This window comes from Podarcis muralis, chromosome 14 (assembly GCF_964188315.1).
Source record: "Podarcis muralis chromosome 14, rPodMur119.hap1.1, whole genome shotgun sequence".
NCBI classification, from domain to species: Eukaryota; Metazoa; Chordata; class Lepidosauria; order Squamata; family Lacertidae; genus Podarcis; species Podarcis muralis.
This window is the reverse complement of record NC_135668.1, coordinates 27,531,368-27,550,460: the sequence shown is the minus strand read 5'-3', so window position 1 is coordinate 27,550,460 and position 19,093 is coordinate 27,531,368. Positions and strand designations below refer to the sequence as shown.

At 42.1% G+C, this 19,093-nt stretch overlaps 1 protein-coding gene across 7 annotated transcripts in view; it reads left to right on the top strand.

The window, feature by feature from the left end:
- The window catches only part of MEGF11 (multiple EGF like domains 11), a 339,710-nt gene that overhangs the window by 73,652 nt on the left and 246,965 nt on the right, over positions 1–19,093 (top strand). For all 7 annotated transcript variants that reach the window (XM_028705587.2, XM_028705582.2, XM_028705584.2 and 4 more), the window contains exons 2-5: positions 4,974–5,078; positions 8,888–9,011; positions 15,175–15,276; positions 17,050–17,150. In XM_028705587.2, coding sequence (XP_028561420.2) covers positions 8,896–9,011; positions 15,175–15,276; positions 17,050–17,150 — 319 coding nt within the window. In that variant the 5' untranslated portion in view covers positions 4,974–5,078; positions 8,888–8,895. The remainder of the gene's footprint in view (positions 1–4,973; positions 5,079–8,887; positions 9,012–15,174; positions 15,277–17,049; positions 17,151–19,093) is intronic.

Genomic DNA, 19,093 nt, shown 5'->3' with positions numbered 1-19,093 from the left:
TTTCCACACACACACACTCTCAAAGCGGCTTAAAACAAAGAAACAAGAATGCATTTCAAACAAACACTACAAAACAATTACATGATAACATAACAGAGCAATGACATAGTAACAATTTCATAATGACTTAGTACACCCAAAATCTAACAACATACAAAAATCTATATTTCAATACTATAAATATAGTAAGATTACTTAAGCAGCCTGCAGCATCCGATAGCAGAAATAACAAGGGAGGATGCCTGCTGAATCTCTGCAGCACTAAATGCCCATCTTCTAGTGAAAGCCAGTAGGTCCTCTGTAACATGGGGTACAAGTAACAGCACTCCTCTGGATGATCTCAGTGATCCAGCTGCAAAACAAAGGCCCAGGGTTCAGCATTCACTGGGAATGGTTTAGGTCAGTCTGCGTCTCTCACTCCTCTGACTGCTTCTTGATGTTTTTGACATATTAATTCAAAGGAACTTGCCCACCAATTTTTCTGATGGATTGTTGTCACCCTGCCCTGTTACTGGAAAACTAGGTGCTTTTGCTAATAATTTCCTGGAAAGAAGCCCCGCCTTTGGGAGAAACAATGGATAATAAATGAGTTAGACGTTACCGGAGATGAAAGATGAGTGAAATTATGCAAAATTAAATTGCAATAGGTGTCGGATCCAGTTGTGTTTCTATTTGTCATTGCATCCCTGGAGTAGCTTATGAAAATTAAAGGCTGGTTCTTGGAAAGGGGAGACCGCCATAAGGTGTTGACAATGAATGTCAAAATTCAAAAGCTTCAGTGTGATCCAGAGGTAACAACTGGAGCCAGTTCAACACCGGAGCTTTCATCAGTGGCTTGCCTAATCAGGTATAGGGACCCTCAGGCCCTCCAGGACTCTGTGTCTAGCCCTGTCAGGAATGAGCCAGCTCCGAGCGAAGGTTTGCAGCCAAATGCAGAAAGCAGCCAGGAACAGGGAGGCTTTGATGTTAGGCAGGGGAGAGCCGGCAGCTGCAGAATTTGGCTCTTCCTGACCTTGACGGGCGGGCTGATAGGACAGTAGCTGAGAGCAGGCTAGAACACAGCCAAAGCTCACCGCAAGCTCAAATAGGTGTGAATAGACAAGGAGACAGTTCGTCAGAAAAGGAAGAGGCTGGAGCTAATCCAATAAGTCTGAGGAGTCAGTGAATGGGAGGGCTTCTAGATAGGAAGCAAAACAAGAGATGCAAGGGACGTTGGTTCAATAAATAGATTCTGTAGACACTGGAAGGAATCTTCAGAAGGGTCATCTTGAGTAATGATGCCGGAGGCTTTGTTAGAGCTGTCCGGAGCTATCTGTTTGTTTTTGCAATAAATCGTCCTTTTTAATTACCTACGCTTACTGTTTTATCAAGCTGGGAACCTGGACTCCTGACAGGCCCTCAGGACTCTCCCTAGGCCATAGCTCTCTGGCCACACCACCTGCTCTCCATGGCATGCCCCTCATCAGCCCTGCTTTGCACCCTCCTTGAGTGCTTGTGCTTGGCTGGAATGTGTCCTTGAACTCTGATAATGCTTCCTGCTTGCCTAGGTGTGTGTGTGTGTGTGTGTGTGTGTGTGTGTGTGTAAACAACCCTACTGTAAAAGGTAAAATTAGCATTAATTGCTAAGCCCACGTCTGCTGCTGGTCCCACCTGCTGATAGCATGTGGCCCGTAGAAGGTTGCACAGGAGGGAATGTGGTCCACCATTTAAATAGTATTATAACTTATCCCACAGACTTAAAAGTAGGTGCAAAAATGCCCACGTTGGCCCATCCACACTTTCGTTTGTCCTGTGATTTCTAGTATTTTGTATCGCTCTGTTATCATGGGTCTGAGAAAGGTGGGTTTTTTGTTGTTGCTCTGCTTTCCATGGGAAAGCCTGCTGAATTGTGACAAATTTCAATCCGCAACAAACCCGAAGAAAAAGTTGTCCCTCTTCTGAACTGGTCTTGAAATAGTTCCTGGACTGACTTCTGTGTGTTTTTCCGTGAGTGTCATTGGGGACGGTCTGCTTCCATCTCCTTTCCCATGCTACCCCTGCAGAATAATTTTTCCAGCATCAAGCACTTCTGGTTTTCTCAGCACGTTCATTTTTTTAAAAAAAAAAATAATCCCCCCTATTTAGCGCTCGTATAAAAAATTCTGATCAAACAATATACGTGCAAAATATGTGTGCTCTCACTTGTTTGTTTTGATTGGTTTTGATGCTTCTAATCACGACTCACTCATCTTAGGAGTCTCATAATAACAGAATCCAGCTTGTCTCCCTTTTGAAGAGAGCCAGTTCACAATAATGTTGTTTTGAGTAAACGGGGTTAAAGTGAAAGTTCAAAGACAGCCCTGGGTTGCTGTAGGAAACCCTCCCAGCCTCTGGTTGAGGAAAGAGGTCATTAGTGAGCAGTAAGCTATGCTGTGATTCGGCTGTTCATTATCTCATATACAGAAACCTTGAGAGAGGATGAGTATTTAAGACTCTCTTGCACAACTCTGTGGTTTTCTTGGTCATTAGTCTTTGAGCTTAAGTTTGGTTTTAATGTATTCTTTCCTCCACGGACAACTCGGTGCACCTGTACTCTGTTTCTCCAGCAGCAATTTCTTTGAAATTGGGCAAGGAGGAGGATTATGTCTCCCACTCCATCCGAAAGAATCTCACATTCCTGATCCATTTCCATAAAATGTCTTTGGGAATTTAGTGCTTAATGTCCAGAAATCTTGATCTGATTTAAATTACGATCTTGGGAGTTCCTCTTGAAGAGTTGAATGAATTCATTAGCATTAAAAGTCAGGGAAGAAAAATATTAATTTGTACTTCTTTAATGCAGTGTCTACTCGCACACCCTCCAGACTTACATATTCCCCCAGTATCCTTTGACATTTTTGGGATAAGTAGAAATATGCATCTCCTACTGAATCATGCAAGCATCTGAACGCAGGGACTGCTGTGGATCAGCAGCCAAAAGTTGGGTTTTAATTCACTTGCTTTTCTTGCCTACCTGTGGCTTTAAAACAAGTAACTACTTTTAAATATTTATTTAAATATTTATTTATCATGTGTATTCCCTGTTCTTTAGCTTCCAAATTTCTTAGTATACTGTACTACATTGGATACAACCCAATGAAACTAAGGGCTTGTCCATACTTTGTTTGCTCCTCTGCTCCCCCCCAGGAAAACCAATGGTTTAGCACTGAATCGGAGCAAACAGCATATAGGTTTTCTAAGGATTGCCATTTGTTCTGATTTATTGCCAAAGAGAAGGTTTTCCAAGGGAAGGCAGTAGGGCAAAGACAAAACTGCTCAGATCTGTGATGTCCAGGCACGGGACAAATAGAGGTATGGATGAGCTCTAAGTTAAAGTCACTTAGCAGTGTATGGGTTGTGCTGGTGGAATATTGCACAAGGGAAAGGACTAACCAGATATTGTTGTGCAGTTGAGTTATTGTTGGGACATGCAAGAGAGCAGCCCTGACACATGATGTGACAAGGGAGAAATTTAACTCAGTTCACATTTAAAGACAAATCGCCTAATTTGTGCCTTCTGAAACAACGCACGAACCAAAACGCAGCCGTCTTCTGAAATTCACACATCTCCAAATTTTGTAGTGTAATTCTCTAGCCAAGTACAAAAATGCATAGACTGGGGGTAAAGTGTTCATATGAATGTATATATTAGTGAAGATAACATACAAAAATGTGTTATGTGCTGGGCAAAATGGATTTGAAAACCTTTGCATATTAGGGGAAATTGCATACAAATTGCATAGAAATACGCACTATGTATTAACTTTCTATACCGCCCTTCATCTGAGGATTACAGAGCAGTTTACAAAATAAAAAACTAAAATGCATAACATAGTAACAAACAAAACCAATACTGCCCCGCAGTTTAAAAGGCCATTTATTATTTAATTAGCCAAAGGCCTAGGAGGCTAGAAAGTTACTGGTTGATTTTCAAAGAGAGCCATGTGGTCTAGTCTAACCCATCTCTTAAGGGATTGAAATGAGAACAGAATGTGGGGACTGGGAACTCCTCTATGCTATCCTGTAGTCCTTGGATGGGCTACAAAGATCCCCAAACAGTCAGTTCTTTGCTTTATGCGTATAGTCCCCCTTCTCCATTCTACAATAACTAATATATCATAGTTCTGTGTGGAAAGTTGGTTTAAAAGGTTTTAAATAAATAAATAAATAACTGGGAATGTGGCTCACCATTACTTCTTTCAACCTGAACCTTAAAGTCACTCTTCAGTCTATATAGAGCTCTTCCAGATGTCTCTTTCAGTATGCATTCATGTTGATTTGTGCTTGTGATGGTACTGGGAAGTTCCTACACTATTTCAATTTCAACACTGTTTATGCCTGCAAAAGTTCTGAGGCAGACATACTGCTTCATTTCCATTTGCTGCATGTCCCGTAATTTCTTGCTGAAATCTTCTAACTTCTTATACCACAAAATGTTCTGGTTGATTTTTTGTTCTGCTTTTGTTGTGCAGCAGCCCACAAGTGTCCCTTCAGACAGCAGTAATGTAATAGCACTGGGAAAGCATGGCAAAACATCTAATAAAACAGAATGATGTGTGGACAGTCCAGTATAAACCCATCACTAATGCAGTATTACATTAATGACATGTTGCAGAATATCCTCCAACAGCCTCCCCCCAGTTTGGAGAGGGCCCTAAATGTCTGCCTTGATCTTCCTTATTCTTGTTTCCTAGCTTTATTCCCCATTCCTTACTCCCCCACTTTTTAAATATTTAACCTGAATGTGATAGGAAATGCTGATTAGCTTTTGCATTTGAAAAAAACCTCATTTTGGTCATCTGGCCGCTGGTACATCCAGCACAATTTCATTCTGGCATTACTTGAGCAAATATTTGCAAGTAGGGATTTCCTCCGTCAAGACACCTATCTACATCTGTTTTTTAATTCACTTCTTCTCCTTCCCTTTGTTCAGCTGTGTATTTCTCTCTCTGCAGTTTCTGAAGGACGTCTGAAAAGCCTGCAGAGTGGTTCTTTCTCTTGCCAATGAACTCTGAATACTTGATGGATTCATAGCCACAAGGGATTTACAGCACACTGAGGTGAGACTGTTAAAAACTTGCAAATTCAACTTTTAGTTTGCTTTTTGTTTTGTTTCAGTTAAACAACATAAACAGAGCTCACTTTGGACATATTTGACAGGTGGCCAATCTTTCCATTTCAGGTGGTCATTACAATAACATTATAACAATGAACTAGCGCATGAGTTCGCTGTTTATTGTTACCCTTCTTCTCTGTGAATCCTTTCCCTTTTGTGTCATGTCTTTTAGATTTTAAGTCCAGTAGCAGGGACTGGGTTTTTCCCAATGTAAATCCCCCTCAAAAAAACTTTAAATAAATAAAAAAGGTAAGGGTACCCCTGCCCGTACAGGCCAGTCTTGACAGACTCTAGGGTTGTGTGCCCATCTCACTCAAGAGGCCGGGGGCCAGTGCTGTCCGGAGACACTTCCGGGTCACGTGGCCAGCGTGACAAAGCTGCATCTGGCGAGCCAGCACAGCACACGGAAACGGCGTTTACCTTCCCACCAGTAAGCGGTCCCTATTTATCTACTTGCACCCGGGGGTGCTTTCGAACTGCTAGGTTGGCAGGCGCTGGGACCGAGCAATGGGAGCGCACCCCACTGCGGGGATTCATAATCAGATTTCAGCCATGATTCAGGAGAAAACAAGGCCTTGTTTTCACTGAGGTGGTAAACCTTAGGAAAGTGGCTAGGCTGAGGCCCATGGAAAACCCTGACATACTAATTTTCTATATCTAAGGAATCTTTTTGTATGAAGTCTTTTTAACCCCAGCCCGCCATCTGAACTGACAACAGCCTGACAAGAGGTTGACCACTTCAGGTCAAAACTGGGCCAAAGGATGGGCCAGAGTGAAGCAGTGCCTGAGAGAAAAATTGTGTTCTGAGGAAAAAAAATTCACAACATGTGTTTTTGTTAATTATAGCTGATTGGGTTGTGTGTTCCCATTATCCATCACGTCACTTCCAAATGGTTATGCCTCCTTTCTCTTTCTTTTAACTTTATTACCTCAGCTTTCTCATTGACACCAAGCCATTCATTGCCAGTTTCATTATAACGGGATGAAAATACCTTCTTTCCACTAACCCACTAATCTTAGTGTTCATCTTAACATTTCTGCTAAGTTACCCTCCTTTCCTCCCTCCCTTAGGATTGATTTTATTTTATTTTTTTGCCCATGCCTCTTCTTGCTACAAAGTGCTTTGTGCGTGAAATGGCAGCCGCTCTGGATTTTAGCTTTCTGAAGTGTCTTGACAAAGAGAGACTTGGTCATTTTTGCCTTACTTTGTTATTGATTTTAATAATATTTCATAACTGATCAACTTGGCATACCCCAAGCAAGGCAGCTCCTATACCGTTATAAGCATGAGGAATAATTACACTTGACATTAACTGGAGACAACCATGTTTCTTGACATCACTCTGGGAGTGATTGTCGCATATCCATATCTGAAACAGAAGAAATAAAATCCCACCAGACAGAATTGAAATGTTCAGGGCCCTCTTTGCCCTTGGAAGCATGTACAGTAGTTATGTGTTATTTTTCCTGCAGTGGCAGGAGTCCATAAGGAAATATTCAAATTATGTAGTGTTTCCACTAACGTTGCACTATGGAAATCCTGGCAGCTACCAGCATCCATGTAAAAAGATCTTTGGTAAAAATAAATAAAAGGCCTTTGGTCAGTCCACATGTTCAACAAAGAAAACTGAGGGGAAGCATGAATAGGTGTTTTAATTATTTTAGTTATTTCTTGGTGCCATTTATGCATTGCTGAGATGGTATCTGGCATCAAAACATAAGTTTGGTGCATTTTTTGGCTAGCTCCTCCAGCTGCCTTTGTTGACCTGGTGCCCTGCAAATGTTTTGGACTCCAACTTGCATCAACCTCAACATTATGTTAGCTTTGGCTGATTGGCATTGTAGGCTAAGACATCTGGAGGGTGGCAAGCTGTGGAAGGCTTGTTGAAGTAATACAATGCTTTTCTATGGTGAACATATTTATTTATTTAGACTTTTTCTATAAAAGGTTTTTTTAAAAAAAGGTAAAGGACCCCTGGACGGTTAAGTTCAGTCAAAGGCAACTATGGGGTTGCGGCGCTCATCTCGCTTTCAGGCTAAGGGAGCTGGCGTTTGTCCACAGACAGCTTTCCGGGTCATGTGGCCAGCATGACTAAACCACTTGTGGTGCAACAGAACACCGTGATGGAAACCAGAGCACACAGAAATGCCGTTTACTTTTCTGCCACCTATTTATCTACTTGCACTGGTGTGCTTTCAAACTGCTAGGTAGGCAGGAGCTGGGACAGAGCCACAGGAACTCACCCCGTTGTGCGGATTTGAACCGCCAGCCTTCTGATCGGCAAGCCCAAATTCTAAGCAGCGTATACAAAAGTAAAACAACAACAGATGTTACAAAAATGTGCAGCAAAACTCTTAATGCAAGCTACTAATAAATATAGACAATCTCAATTCCTTCCCTATCCGCTTTCTCCATGGCACACATGATTTTATAGACCTCTGCCATATCACCTGTTCCTCGCTTTTTCTCTGCACTAAAAATTCACAAGTGCTACAGTCTTTCCTCATAGGGGAATTGCTCTAAGGACAGTCCTGCCACATTGCATCCTAAACACCAAAGATGTGTAAGGAAACCTAAAGGGTTGCATACATCCCCTGCAAAAACCTGTGGGGCTCTGACTCTGGGTTGTCCTTCAGAAGGAGGGAAACTCTATCCCTGGGGGCCACCATCAACCATGCCGTTTGGCATTTGCGTTTTGTGAATGTAGAACATTATCGAGGTCCCAAGGAGTGAATGACTACAGAAAAGGGAGAAACCCAGTTCTTGTTTTGATATGAACCTGCCTAATTCACACTTAAAAAAATAAAAAAAAAAAATACCCCAAGCACCACACCATCGTTCAAAATTTGCATTTCTCTGAAATTTTGCAGTGTAGTTCTTCAACCAACAATGTGTATATCGGGGGAAAGTGTTCATAAAGTGCATGTATATATGTGAATATAACTTTAACTTGCATAAGGGAAAACTGCATACAAAAATGTGTATAATAGGAGGAAAAATAGTATTATATTTTTTAATTGCAAGCTAATGGGGGAAAATGTAACAAACTAAACTTAGGGGGAAATGAGAAATGGAGGGCAACTTGTAACTGGCAGATTCAGCCATCTTTAATTGCAATGGCAGGGAGCTGAAGTCTATCTCTCAGGTATATCATAGCCCTTAAAGCTTTAGGTCGAACGAGAACTTTCTAAAATGGTGCCTCAAAAGCAAATGGATTTCTTCTCCGAACTCCGTAATAAGACCTGAAAATTCAATTGATTTTCTGTCAATCAATCATAATCTGTAGTAGCCATGTTTTGGAGGCAGATTTGGCAGCCTTGTGCTTGACACTTGCAAACTCCATTAAAATTAACAAGAGCTGGTTTCTGACTTGGGTGAGTGTAGAAGTAAGCTATTATAATGCTTCAGTGGTTCACTTTAAGGAAATCGTTTTTAAAAAATTAATATTTTTTTTAAAAAAATGAGCATAGGAATTGTGGAAAGAACACATCGCTAATGGAGAAAATTAATGCCAACAGATGCTTTTGCCTTCAGTTTTCTCTTTTCTTTTGTTTAAAGCTTTGATTCCTGATGTGATGGGTAGCACATCTTTTAGGCTGAGAGATGGTGACTGGCCCGAGGTCTCCCAGGTCCAACTCCAACACTCTAACCACTACACCAGACTGGCATAAAATGTACCAGAAGCTATAACTGGTTAATTATTATACTAGGAAGCAATTGTTTGTCTTAATGCTTTTCTCTCCTTTACTTAGAAGCAGCGATGATGTTCTGCCTCCTCCTGTGGTGGAATCTCAAAGTCCTCGCCCTGTCTCTCCTTCTGAAAACCACCATCTCCTTAAATCCAGATGACCCAAATGTTTGCAGCCATTGGGAAAGGTAAAATGTTGCTCCCTTGCAGATTTAAAAACCTCTGTATACCACTTTATTTATAGTGCAGTTCTCAACATAGTTTGATACAAAGCTGGAATAAAAATGCTGTCAAGACACACTGAGCCTTCCTTGGGCAGAGAATTCCACAGACCCACAGTTGAGGACCCCCTTCTCAGTCACAATCCACCTCATTTTTGAGGAGGACCTTTTGAGCAGATCTTCCATTGTAGAAGAGTGTCCTCTTATGAACAGTGCTGCAAGATTGGAGGCATGCCTGGAAGGGTTTACTTTGAATTCTCTCTTGAGTGTGCATTACCTGCCTTCAGAGGAGTCTCGTTTCCCCTGCTGCGGTTGTGCTATTGTCCCCCTGGTCAAAATGCTCATGGAGATCTTGATATGAGGAATGCAGTCAAGGAATGTAGTCAAGGAACTGTTATCATTGTGGGTGACTTCAACTATCCTCCTATAGACCGGCTTCATAAGTGTTCCAGTCATGACAAAGAGGTAAAATTTCGGGATACCCGAAGTGACTTGTGCCAGACATTACTGACTTGTTAAGCTGAGGTTGCTGCTCATGTGGTCATAACTTCCAAAAGGGCAGGAATGTGAGGCATCCATCTCCCTTTCTTCATACAAACCTGGGTAACCTTTAGATGTTGTAGGGCAAACTATCTGACTGTGATTTGTCATCTTTGGAATTTCTGCTTTGGGAAGGGCTTTGCGTGAAAGTCCCAGTTTCAGTGCCTAGCTTTTCCAGGTAGAGCTGGGAATTGACCTCTGCCTGAAACCATGGATAGCTGCTGCCAGTCAGTGTAGACAACAACAAGCCAGATGGGCCATTTGTCTGACTCTGTATAAAGCAACCTCCTACGTAGGTCCCACTTTTCTGCCGTAAAGCTCTTAAGCTAAGCACAGTCTTGCTTGTTTTATCCAAGAACAGGCTCTTTAAAATGTGTTTCACCTTATGCTATAATGAATATGAATCTTCTTTAAGTAACATAAACAGCTCTTAGTGGCATTCTGAAGTTCATTATGCTTAGATTTATTAAGGTGTTGTGCGCGCACATTTTTTATTTTATTTTTAAGGATGTTGATCACGCAGCACAACAGGCTTTGAGGGCAAACGTGGGTGGAGATGGAGCCTGTGATTTGGTATTGTTTGCAGTTGCACAGCAAAGTACATTTCAAGCCCAGGAATACAATATTGATTTTGTGTGAAGGGAGTCAGCAACCCAGAGACCCAATCAAGGAGAAACAAAAATTAAATACCAGAATTGATTGGCTGCCCCGGCCAAGATGACTGTGATACTTAGATGGTAATAAATCAGCCCAAAGAGATTGAGTTAGGGTGAGGTCAAGAGGAGCAAACAGGATCATAAAATAATAATCAAGATGACGAGGGGGTTTATGTTAATAAAAGAGTAGTCTAAATACCTTCCGCTTTGGCATATTTGCCAGCAGGATATCTCATTGCCCCGCGCAGACAAAAGAGAGGTCAGCTCTTAGGGCTGACATTTTGTTGGCTGACAAAACCAGGTGCTTAAAGCCCTGTGCCCAAAGCACTGTAGGGTATACTCCGGCACACACACAGGTTTTCCAGTAGGGGTGGGGGAGAAATACATTTTGGCATGAAACTGTCTAACTTCCTGAAACAATGTGCAAACCAATGTACTTACCCTTTGGCATTTGCATTTCTCTGAACTTTGCACTGCCATTCTCCAACCAAATAAGGTGTATTAAAATGTGTATATTGGGGGAACCCAGGGCTATTTTTCTAGAATAAAAGTTGCTGGAGCTCACCATGAACCTTGTTCTCTTAGATGGTAATGGAACCCACCTGAGAGGTGGTGGAGCTGAGCTCTGGTGAGTTCCAGCTTGGGGAAAAAAGCCCAGGGTGAAACTGTGCATAAGAATTCATATATTAGTAAAAAAATGCATTGTATTGGGAGAAAGTCCTTGCCAAAAATGGTGTATATCAGGAGAAATTCTCACTAAAGCACTGACGGATTTTCTTGAGGACTTCCCCAAAAAAATGTGGAAATGTGGAGAACTGAACTTAAGAATGGGAAAATGAGAAAACTGAAATTGACAGATTTGTCCCTGCTTAAAATGTGGCCACAATAATTTCTGGTGTTGGCTCTCACGCTAAGGCCTCTGAATCCAAAGAGATTCTGCTCTCAGGCAAATGGCAGGTTCGGACTAAGCGTTAACCCTTGGATTGTCTTCATTTAGGACCCCCATGTTGCAGAGCTCATATCAATCCTCTTAACCAAGTGAGTTTCAGGACCCTGAAAGTAATACTTTTGAACCCTGACAGCAGAGCAATCAATAGAAACAGACTGACAGGCATTGAAGGTGATCTCTAAACCTACTCTGTCTTGATACAGTGTGCTTAACCCCCCCCCCCAAAGGCTGCTGTTTTATAAAGCAAGACACTGTATTAATAATTAGTAATAGGATTTACTAAATATGGTTTTATTAAAAAAAAAAAATCTCCAGTGTTTTACATCCTTACAACAACCCTTTAAACTAAGGAAAGCCTGTAAAGGAAGCTGCCGTGTAAGGCTATTGGTGAAAAAAGTGTGGAAAAAAATGCAAATTTTGCTTGGAAATGCATGTTTTAGGGAGGAGCTGTATTGAAAAGATTTGGAAAGCTTTGAAAAAAAATGTGCATTTTGTGGCCAAAGTGTATAGGGAAATGTGTACAACTTATAGGCAGGTTTCTTGCACGTTCTTTCAAAACCCAGGATGGAGTAGACCCGTGATTGAGTGCTTGCGGAACCCACGTGCAATGGGCTTAGGTTAGACTAATAGAATTGTATTAGAATTGTAGAGTTTGAAGGGATCCCAAGGGTCATCTAGTTCAACCCCCTGCAATGCAGGAATCTCAACTAAAGCATCCATGACACATGGCCACCCAACCTCATCCGTTCCTCATAAGGCTTGGTTTCCAGACCTTCGATCATCTCGGTCGCCCTCCTCTGCACATACTCCAGCTTGTCAATATCCTTTTAAAATGGTGGCGCCCAGATTTGGACACAGTATTCCGGGTGTGGTGTAAGCAAGGCAGAACAGAGCAGGACTATTACTTCCTTTGATCAGGACGCTATACTTCTGTTGATGCAGGCTAGAAAAGCATTAGATTTTTTTTGCTGCTGCATCACACTGTTACCTCATGTTAAGCTTGTAGTCTACTGAGATTCCTAGATCCTTTTCATATGTACTACTGGCAATCCAGGTGTCTCCCATCTCATATTTGTGCAACTGGTTCTTCCTGCCTAAGTGTAGACCCTTACATTTGTCCCTATTGAAAGTCATTTTGTTAGTTTTGGCCTAGTTCTCCAGTCTGTTAAGATCATACTGAATCCCGATTTTGTCTTCTGTGGCATTGGCTACCCCTCCCATTTTATAGTTTGACGCAATGCTAAAGTTTTTCAGGGAATAAACAAACAAACAGAGAACCCGCTGCTTAACTCACAATTTATGGTTCTCAATTACTGGTTAATTTCTGCTACAAATTATCTTGGATTAAAATAGGTTCTGTTTAAAATGAGCAAAAGTGAAAAATCAAGCCCCAGAGACCTCTTTCCTGTTTCTAATATAAAAAAGCCTTGTGTTTGATTGGTGTGCCCATCATTTTGCGGTGCTTGTGCCTTCATCATCAGAATGAAGTGCCGGGAAGCCTCGACAGCATTATGTTAATATGTGCTTTTAATTAGCCTTTTTTGTACACAAGTAAAAGCTGAACAGTCCCAGGAGGAAGAATATCTGATATGGTTTTATGTGAGGGCATAGAACTCCCCCCTCGATCCCTCATTCTTTCTTTTTTATTAATGGTGGCAAGCTTCAATCAGTTTACATTTTTCCATTGCTCTTTACAAGATTTCCTTTTTTCTTGGTTCAGAAGCTCCGTGTCAGAGACAAAGCTTTGAAAATCACTTGCCTGTTCTTTCAGTGTTCCACATCGTGAGGGCAGTTTGTGACTTGTCCATACTTGGAACCTGATGTCTCCCCCAACACAGCCCCCACTTCCACAGCTTGTAGCCATCAGTAAGCCCAGAAATGAATACTGGTTTAACTGGATGGTGGCCAGTTTCAGCCTGCAGGTCTGCAAATTCTTTTTGGCTGCTGCTTTGGTTCTGATGTCTCAGTATTTATTTATTATTTATTATTCATTATTATTCATTATTCATTAAGAAATAATACCTGAGTGGTGTACAATATAATAAACATAATAACAATAAGTTATTTTAACTCAAATAAAACTTTAAGCAGCTACAAAACACATTGATCCAGTGGGGCAGGCACGCCCTTCTTCACCAAAAGCAAGGTGACTGGAGACATGGTTGGAAAAAAATGTTTTTTTGAACTGGTGCTAACAGCCCACCAGGGTCCTTCATACTTAAAAACGGAGTGATTTCTTTAAATTAAAGATGGTCTTTCTAGAAATCTACGGCAGCTAATATGAGAATTAATGCATCAGGAGCCAGAGTCAGGGGCAGGTCAGCAATAATACACCTGGTGTCAGTGAAGTTACCAGTAATTCTTTTTCAAAGGAACCAAAACAGCCCAGGGCTGGTGATCACAGTAACACTTCCCAGGAGGTCTTGTCCCAATGAGGCAGTTGTGAAGACTGAAGGTCCCTGCTTTCCCACCACTCCTCCCCCTGTTCCTTCCCCAGCATCCTAAGGCTCCTTCATCTTATCTTTCTTTGCTCTGCCCACTTCATTTCTCTGCATGTTCTGGAAGACCAGAAAGGAGAAGGGCTTGTCGCAGGAGGAGCGGAAGACCCCCTGGCTTCTTCAGTAGCCGACCACATTTCAATCTCCTGGCCTCCCTCCTCTCCAAGCCTCTGTTTCTGCCTCTGATTCTGGACTGCTCTCTGCTGCAGCCTCTTCCTGCTCACTAAACCCTGTTTCCTCTTCAGCTTCCTCCTCCCAGTCTTCTCCCTCTTACCACTCTTCATCATCCGACCACCAAGCCCTTGGCTCTGAGCTGTCTTCCCCCAGCAGTTCCCTTGGGGGTTCCCCAGCTGGTGTCTCCTACCACTCCTGTGCATCCAGCCAGTCCATGACATAATGTTTCACTTATTTCTTGATCTGAAAAAGCTTTGGCCAATGTGAGCATCTATCTAGCTTTCATCTGTTATTGGACCAATTAGCTCAGTATCAACTTTTTAAAAACCCTGGACAGCCTTACCAGTGCGGGTGGTTGACCATTGTTTGGTGCCTCGGAGAACCTAAAACAATTAAAGTAGGTCATTTGGGATTTGATTTGGGGAAGTCCTCTTCTGATGCAGGCTGCAATCTACCAAAACCACCTCTCCCCCTCCACCTCTTTCCCCCTTTTATTCCTAATGTCTCAACAAGTGAAACTGATCTGCAAAAAATGTTACTTGGGAAAAAAGAGAGAGAGATTGCACATACTTTTGTAAACCAAGAAAATCTTTAATAAAAATACATTAACAACAACAACAACAACCTCAGTAGATCACAATCGACCTGTTGGACATCCCTGCTATATGCCACTGCTGCAGCTAGAACCTTATTGGCACAAAGGTGGAGAACAAGTATAGTACCCACTAAGGAAGAATGGCAGTGTAAAATGTTTGAACATGTTGAACTGGCTGGTCTGACGAACAAGTATAAGAGAAAATGGAGATAAGGAATACAAGGAGGAACGGATCATGTTTATTGAATATTTCAAGAGCCAGCATGAACAAATACATAGCCTAGCAGGTCTCGAGTAAATCAAGCAGAGTTGAAAGAGAAAGAGGTTTTTAACAGATAACAAATTGGATGATTAAAAAGATGTGGATTACGCAGAGCAGTAGAAAAGCAAAGGAAGCAGGAAAAGGGTGGAAGGAAAGTCATATATATGGTATATAAACATGCTGTATTTGGTACAAAGTTGTAAGTGGGACAGGGGGAACTGGGTTAAGTATGCTCTCTGTTCCTGTTTTAGCAAATAAAAAAAGGATAAATATTCCAAACAAATACATGCTGGGTCTTTGGGAGACCTTGGAGGGCCAGAGTGATTTACCGTGACTTGTAACCTTCACATGTTGCAGAGAGCAGGAGCTTCAATATATGAGCGAGAGAGAGGGGCAGGGGGAGCTTTTACAAGCTAATGACCCACCTTTTCTCCCCCTTTCATTGTCTGCTTCCAGCTATGCCGTGACTGTTCAGGAATCGTACTCACATCCCTTTGATCAGATCTATTACACGAGATGCACGGATATCCTGAACTGGTTCAAGTGCACTCGACACAGGTAAGTGGCGATCGGAAGATATTTCAATCTCCCTCTACCGTTTCATCTTCTCCACATTGCCTTCTTTTTATCTAAGCCTCGGTGATGCTCTCAAGATGCTGAGGATAAATATAGACCTCTCTTTGCCAGAATCCTCCTGCAAAATTAAAGAGGCTGAAATGGAATTTTTTTCTTCCAAGAGAACTTGCTCTTTTTTTCTTTTTTGTTGTTGAAAACATGACCAATTTGGTATTGTAAATCTGCAACTAATTTGGGTTTTTTATTATTATTATTTTACCTTTTTTGGAACAAAACATAAAATTTGGATTTAAACTTAAGTCACCCAATTCAGAAGGAATGAAATGTAAATATCCTGGGGGGGGGGGGGAGTGCAGAGAAGAAGAACTCAAAAAAGCACCTCCCTCTGTGAGGAAAGGTTACATTTGAGGGTTTTTAGTTTAGAAAAAAAGGCGAGTAAGGAAAGGGTGTGGGGAGAGAAATGATGCATGGTGATTAAGAAAGTGGACAGGGAAGGTTTTCTCCCAGAACCAAGGGCCATCTAGTGACGCTGAATGTTGTGAGATTTAGGGTAGACAAATGAAGCAACACTTCACACACCACAAGTTAAACTTCGGGAGTTGCTACAATAAGATGTGGGACACGGGTGGCGCTGTGGGTTAAACCACAGAGCCTAGGACTTGCCAATCAGAAGGTCGGCGGTTCGAATCCCCATGATGAGGTGAGCTCCCGTTGCTCGGTCCCTGCACTTGCCCACCTAGCAGTTCGAAAGCACGTCAGAGTGCAAGTAGATAAATAGGTACCGCTCCAGCTGGAAGGTAAACGGCGTTTCTGTGCGCTGCTTTGGTTCGCCAGAAGCAGCTTAGTCATGCTGGCCACATGACCCAGAAGCTGTACACCAGCTCCCTCGGCCAATAAAGCAAGATGAGCGCCGCAACCCCAGAGTCGGTCATGACTGGATCTAATGGTCAGGGGTCCCTTTACCTTACCTTTACAATAAGATGTGACGACATTTGCTGACTTGGATGTAATGATTTTCCCAGAGGCATCTGGTTGGTCACTGGGAGAACAGGATGCTAGACTAGATGAGCCAATGGCCTGATACACTGGGGCTCTTCCTGTGTTCTTAACTGAGACCTGAATCACACATGTGCATACATAACTAATGAAGTGTATACGTTGGACGACTGCAGCTGTGAATCATTGACTCCAGTGAAAAACTTGGTGCTTTGAGATGCTACAGCAAGAATGTCTGTTCAAATGGAAGCCATCACTTGATAACTGCAGTCATCAAACGATGAGTATACATTCACAGATTATCTGTGATATAAAACAGACTAGCTTTCTGCATTGTAGCAGCAATATATTTAATTTGAAGTTCAAATATGAGTTGCACTTCGGTTCACAGATGGGTTCAGGAAGTGCAAAGCAGGAAGTGCAAAGCAGACAAGTTCACATTAAAATGTAGACAGGAACCAAATTTCACTCCTTTTCCTTTTTAGAGACAGGCAATGGATTTTGACATTCTTATTTCCACAGAGAGAGACACACAGAGAAAATTGTTTCAGAGTATGAATTGAACTGTAGAGTTCGAAATCTGTATTGATCACACACACACACACACACACACACACACACACACACTATATATATATATATATCAAAAAACATTTGAAAGTAATTATTGAACATACCCTCCAGGCAGTAACACAGTGCAAATAGTATTCTGAGTGTGAGCATTGATTTCCAATGTGTTCTTTCTATCTCACAATTTAGAATAAGTTATAAGACAGCATATCGGAGGGGACTGAGGACTATGTATCGGCGACGATCGCAGTGCTGCCCAGGATATTACGAGAGCGGAGACTTCTGCATCCGTATGTACATGAGTTTTGCTGGGTTGGTAGGGATGCTGTGTTGGCACTGGACTATTTGATACAGTTCTGCCCAACTTTCCAGACATGTGAATTGAAATTTTAATTACAACTTGCATTCCTGCGCAGGCAGTGAGTTTGTGCTAGTACCAGCAGGCCAGCAGTACAGGGCAGCAGGGAAGTGACACTGGCATTGTGCACCATCTCTTCTTTCTCCAGTGCGAGGTCTGGCGTAACCCACCTGGAGTAGTGGAAGGAAGCAGGAAACTGAGCTTGTCAGCTGAGGGTACTTTCAGGACTCTGGACCCTAGGATGCTGACCTGCCCAAACTGAGTCAGGATATCCCGCTCACCTACTTATTTTATTTATTTCAGCAATGTATGTACTGCTTAATTACAAAAATCTTTAAGTTGTGTAGAAGGAATTCAATGAAGTAAAGATTTAAAAAATCAGTTAAAACTATAAAAAAGTATACTGAATTATACTAAACTATAAAATTATACTAAACTATAAAAAAGTCAAAATAGCTGCTGAAATTTTTTTTTTTTAAAGTACTCAGTTCAAGTTCAACAGGAAGAGAGGCCTTTCTGTTCAACTGGAAGGGAGTTCCATAAAAGTGAGCTCATAATCCTGAACACATGGTCCCTGGTGGATATGAATGAGTCATGCATCTGAACCATGGGGGACCACTGACAGTAACTTCCCCAAAGACCACAGTGATCAGGCAGGGATAGAAGGGAGTGATGCGGTCCTTCAGGTATCCTGGATCCAAGTTGTTGAGGGCCTTGTAAGTTAATACAATAGCCTGGAACCTGGCTTGGTAGTGTATGGTCAGCCAGTGTAAGCTTTTAAGCACAGGAGTGAAGTGTTAGTCTTTCTCCACCAGCATTCTGACCACAGCATTTTGCACCAGCTGAAGCCACTGGATCAGGCCAAAGGGTAGATTCACATATAGTGTGCTTAAAAGCTCTTGGCGTGACAACCAAGAATTGCAAGAGATCTTCAGAGAGTTGTGCCTGCAGTTCTAGACCTGGTGGTGGCTTTGAAGGCAGGCATCCCAGTAGATGACCCTGTCATTGAAGTGGTCTGGGATCTACGTGGGTCACCTCTGAAGCATGAATGGCAAATGTGCATGTGCGCACTGGCCCTTGCAGATTGGGGAAAGAGATGGAAATGGGGAGTCTTTACTCCCCAGATGGGCTGGTGAGTTGTGAGTGGTTCCTTGAAGTTCCAGGTCTCCACTTTGATGCTATCTGTAGATACAATTTGTGTGTGTTCTTTGGTGATAAATCCTCTCTGACAACAAGCCACACAGTTCTAGCTAGGGCTGATGGGAATTTGAAGTCCAAAATATCTGGAGGGCACTGGAATGGGAAAGGCTGAGCTGCCTGGTTATTTCACTGTGTTACCTCGGAAGATACTGATTTCATTTTAATATTTTTGGGCCCTGCTTGAAATAACAAGTGTGAAATTTGCATCCCAGGGAATTGCAAGTATTACAGAGAGAGCCTCCTGTAAATAGCACATTAAAATGTAGTTTGAAAATTGCTTTTCATAGAATTAATAGTTGGTTATGCTGCCACAATTCCCAGGCCTGTTTTCCTGATAAGGAATGATGGATGTTTCATGCCGGAAACGGTTCGCTTAAACGTAGCAAAGTCAGTCGGACAGCGGTTGCACGCTTGAGTTATGTGGCTAATTATATCGCTAACTACATGCACACAGTAATTTTAAATTCTCCGGGTTGCCAACTCCTGTGACTTTGTCTTGTTGCTTTTTTAAAGTCGCGTTCTTAAAGTGTCAGTATTATTTTTTACGGGAAAGATTCTAGCCCTCATGGTTTATGGATGCAAAGTCTCTAAAATCTCATTGTCATACAGGTTGAAATTCTGAAAAGCCAACTGCTTCGCTCCTCATCTCTGATGTGTAAACACAATGTTGATTCC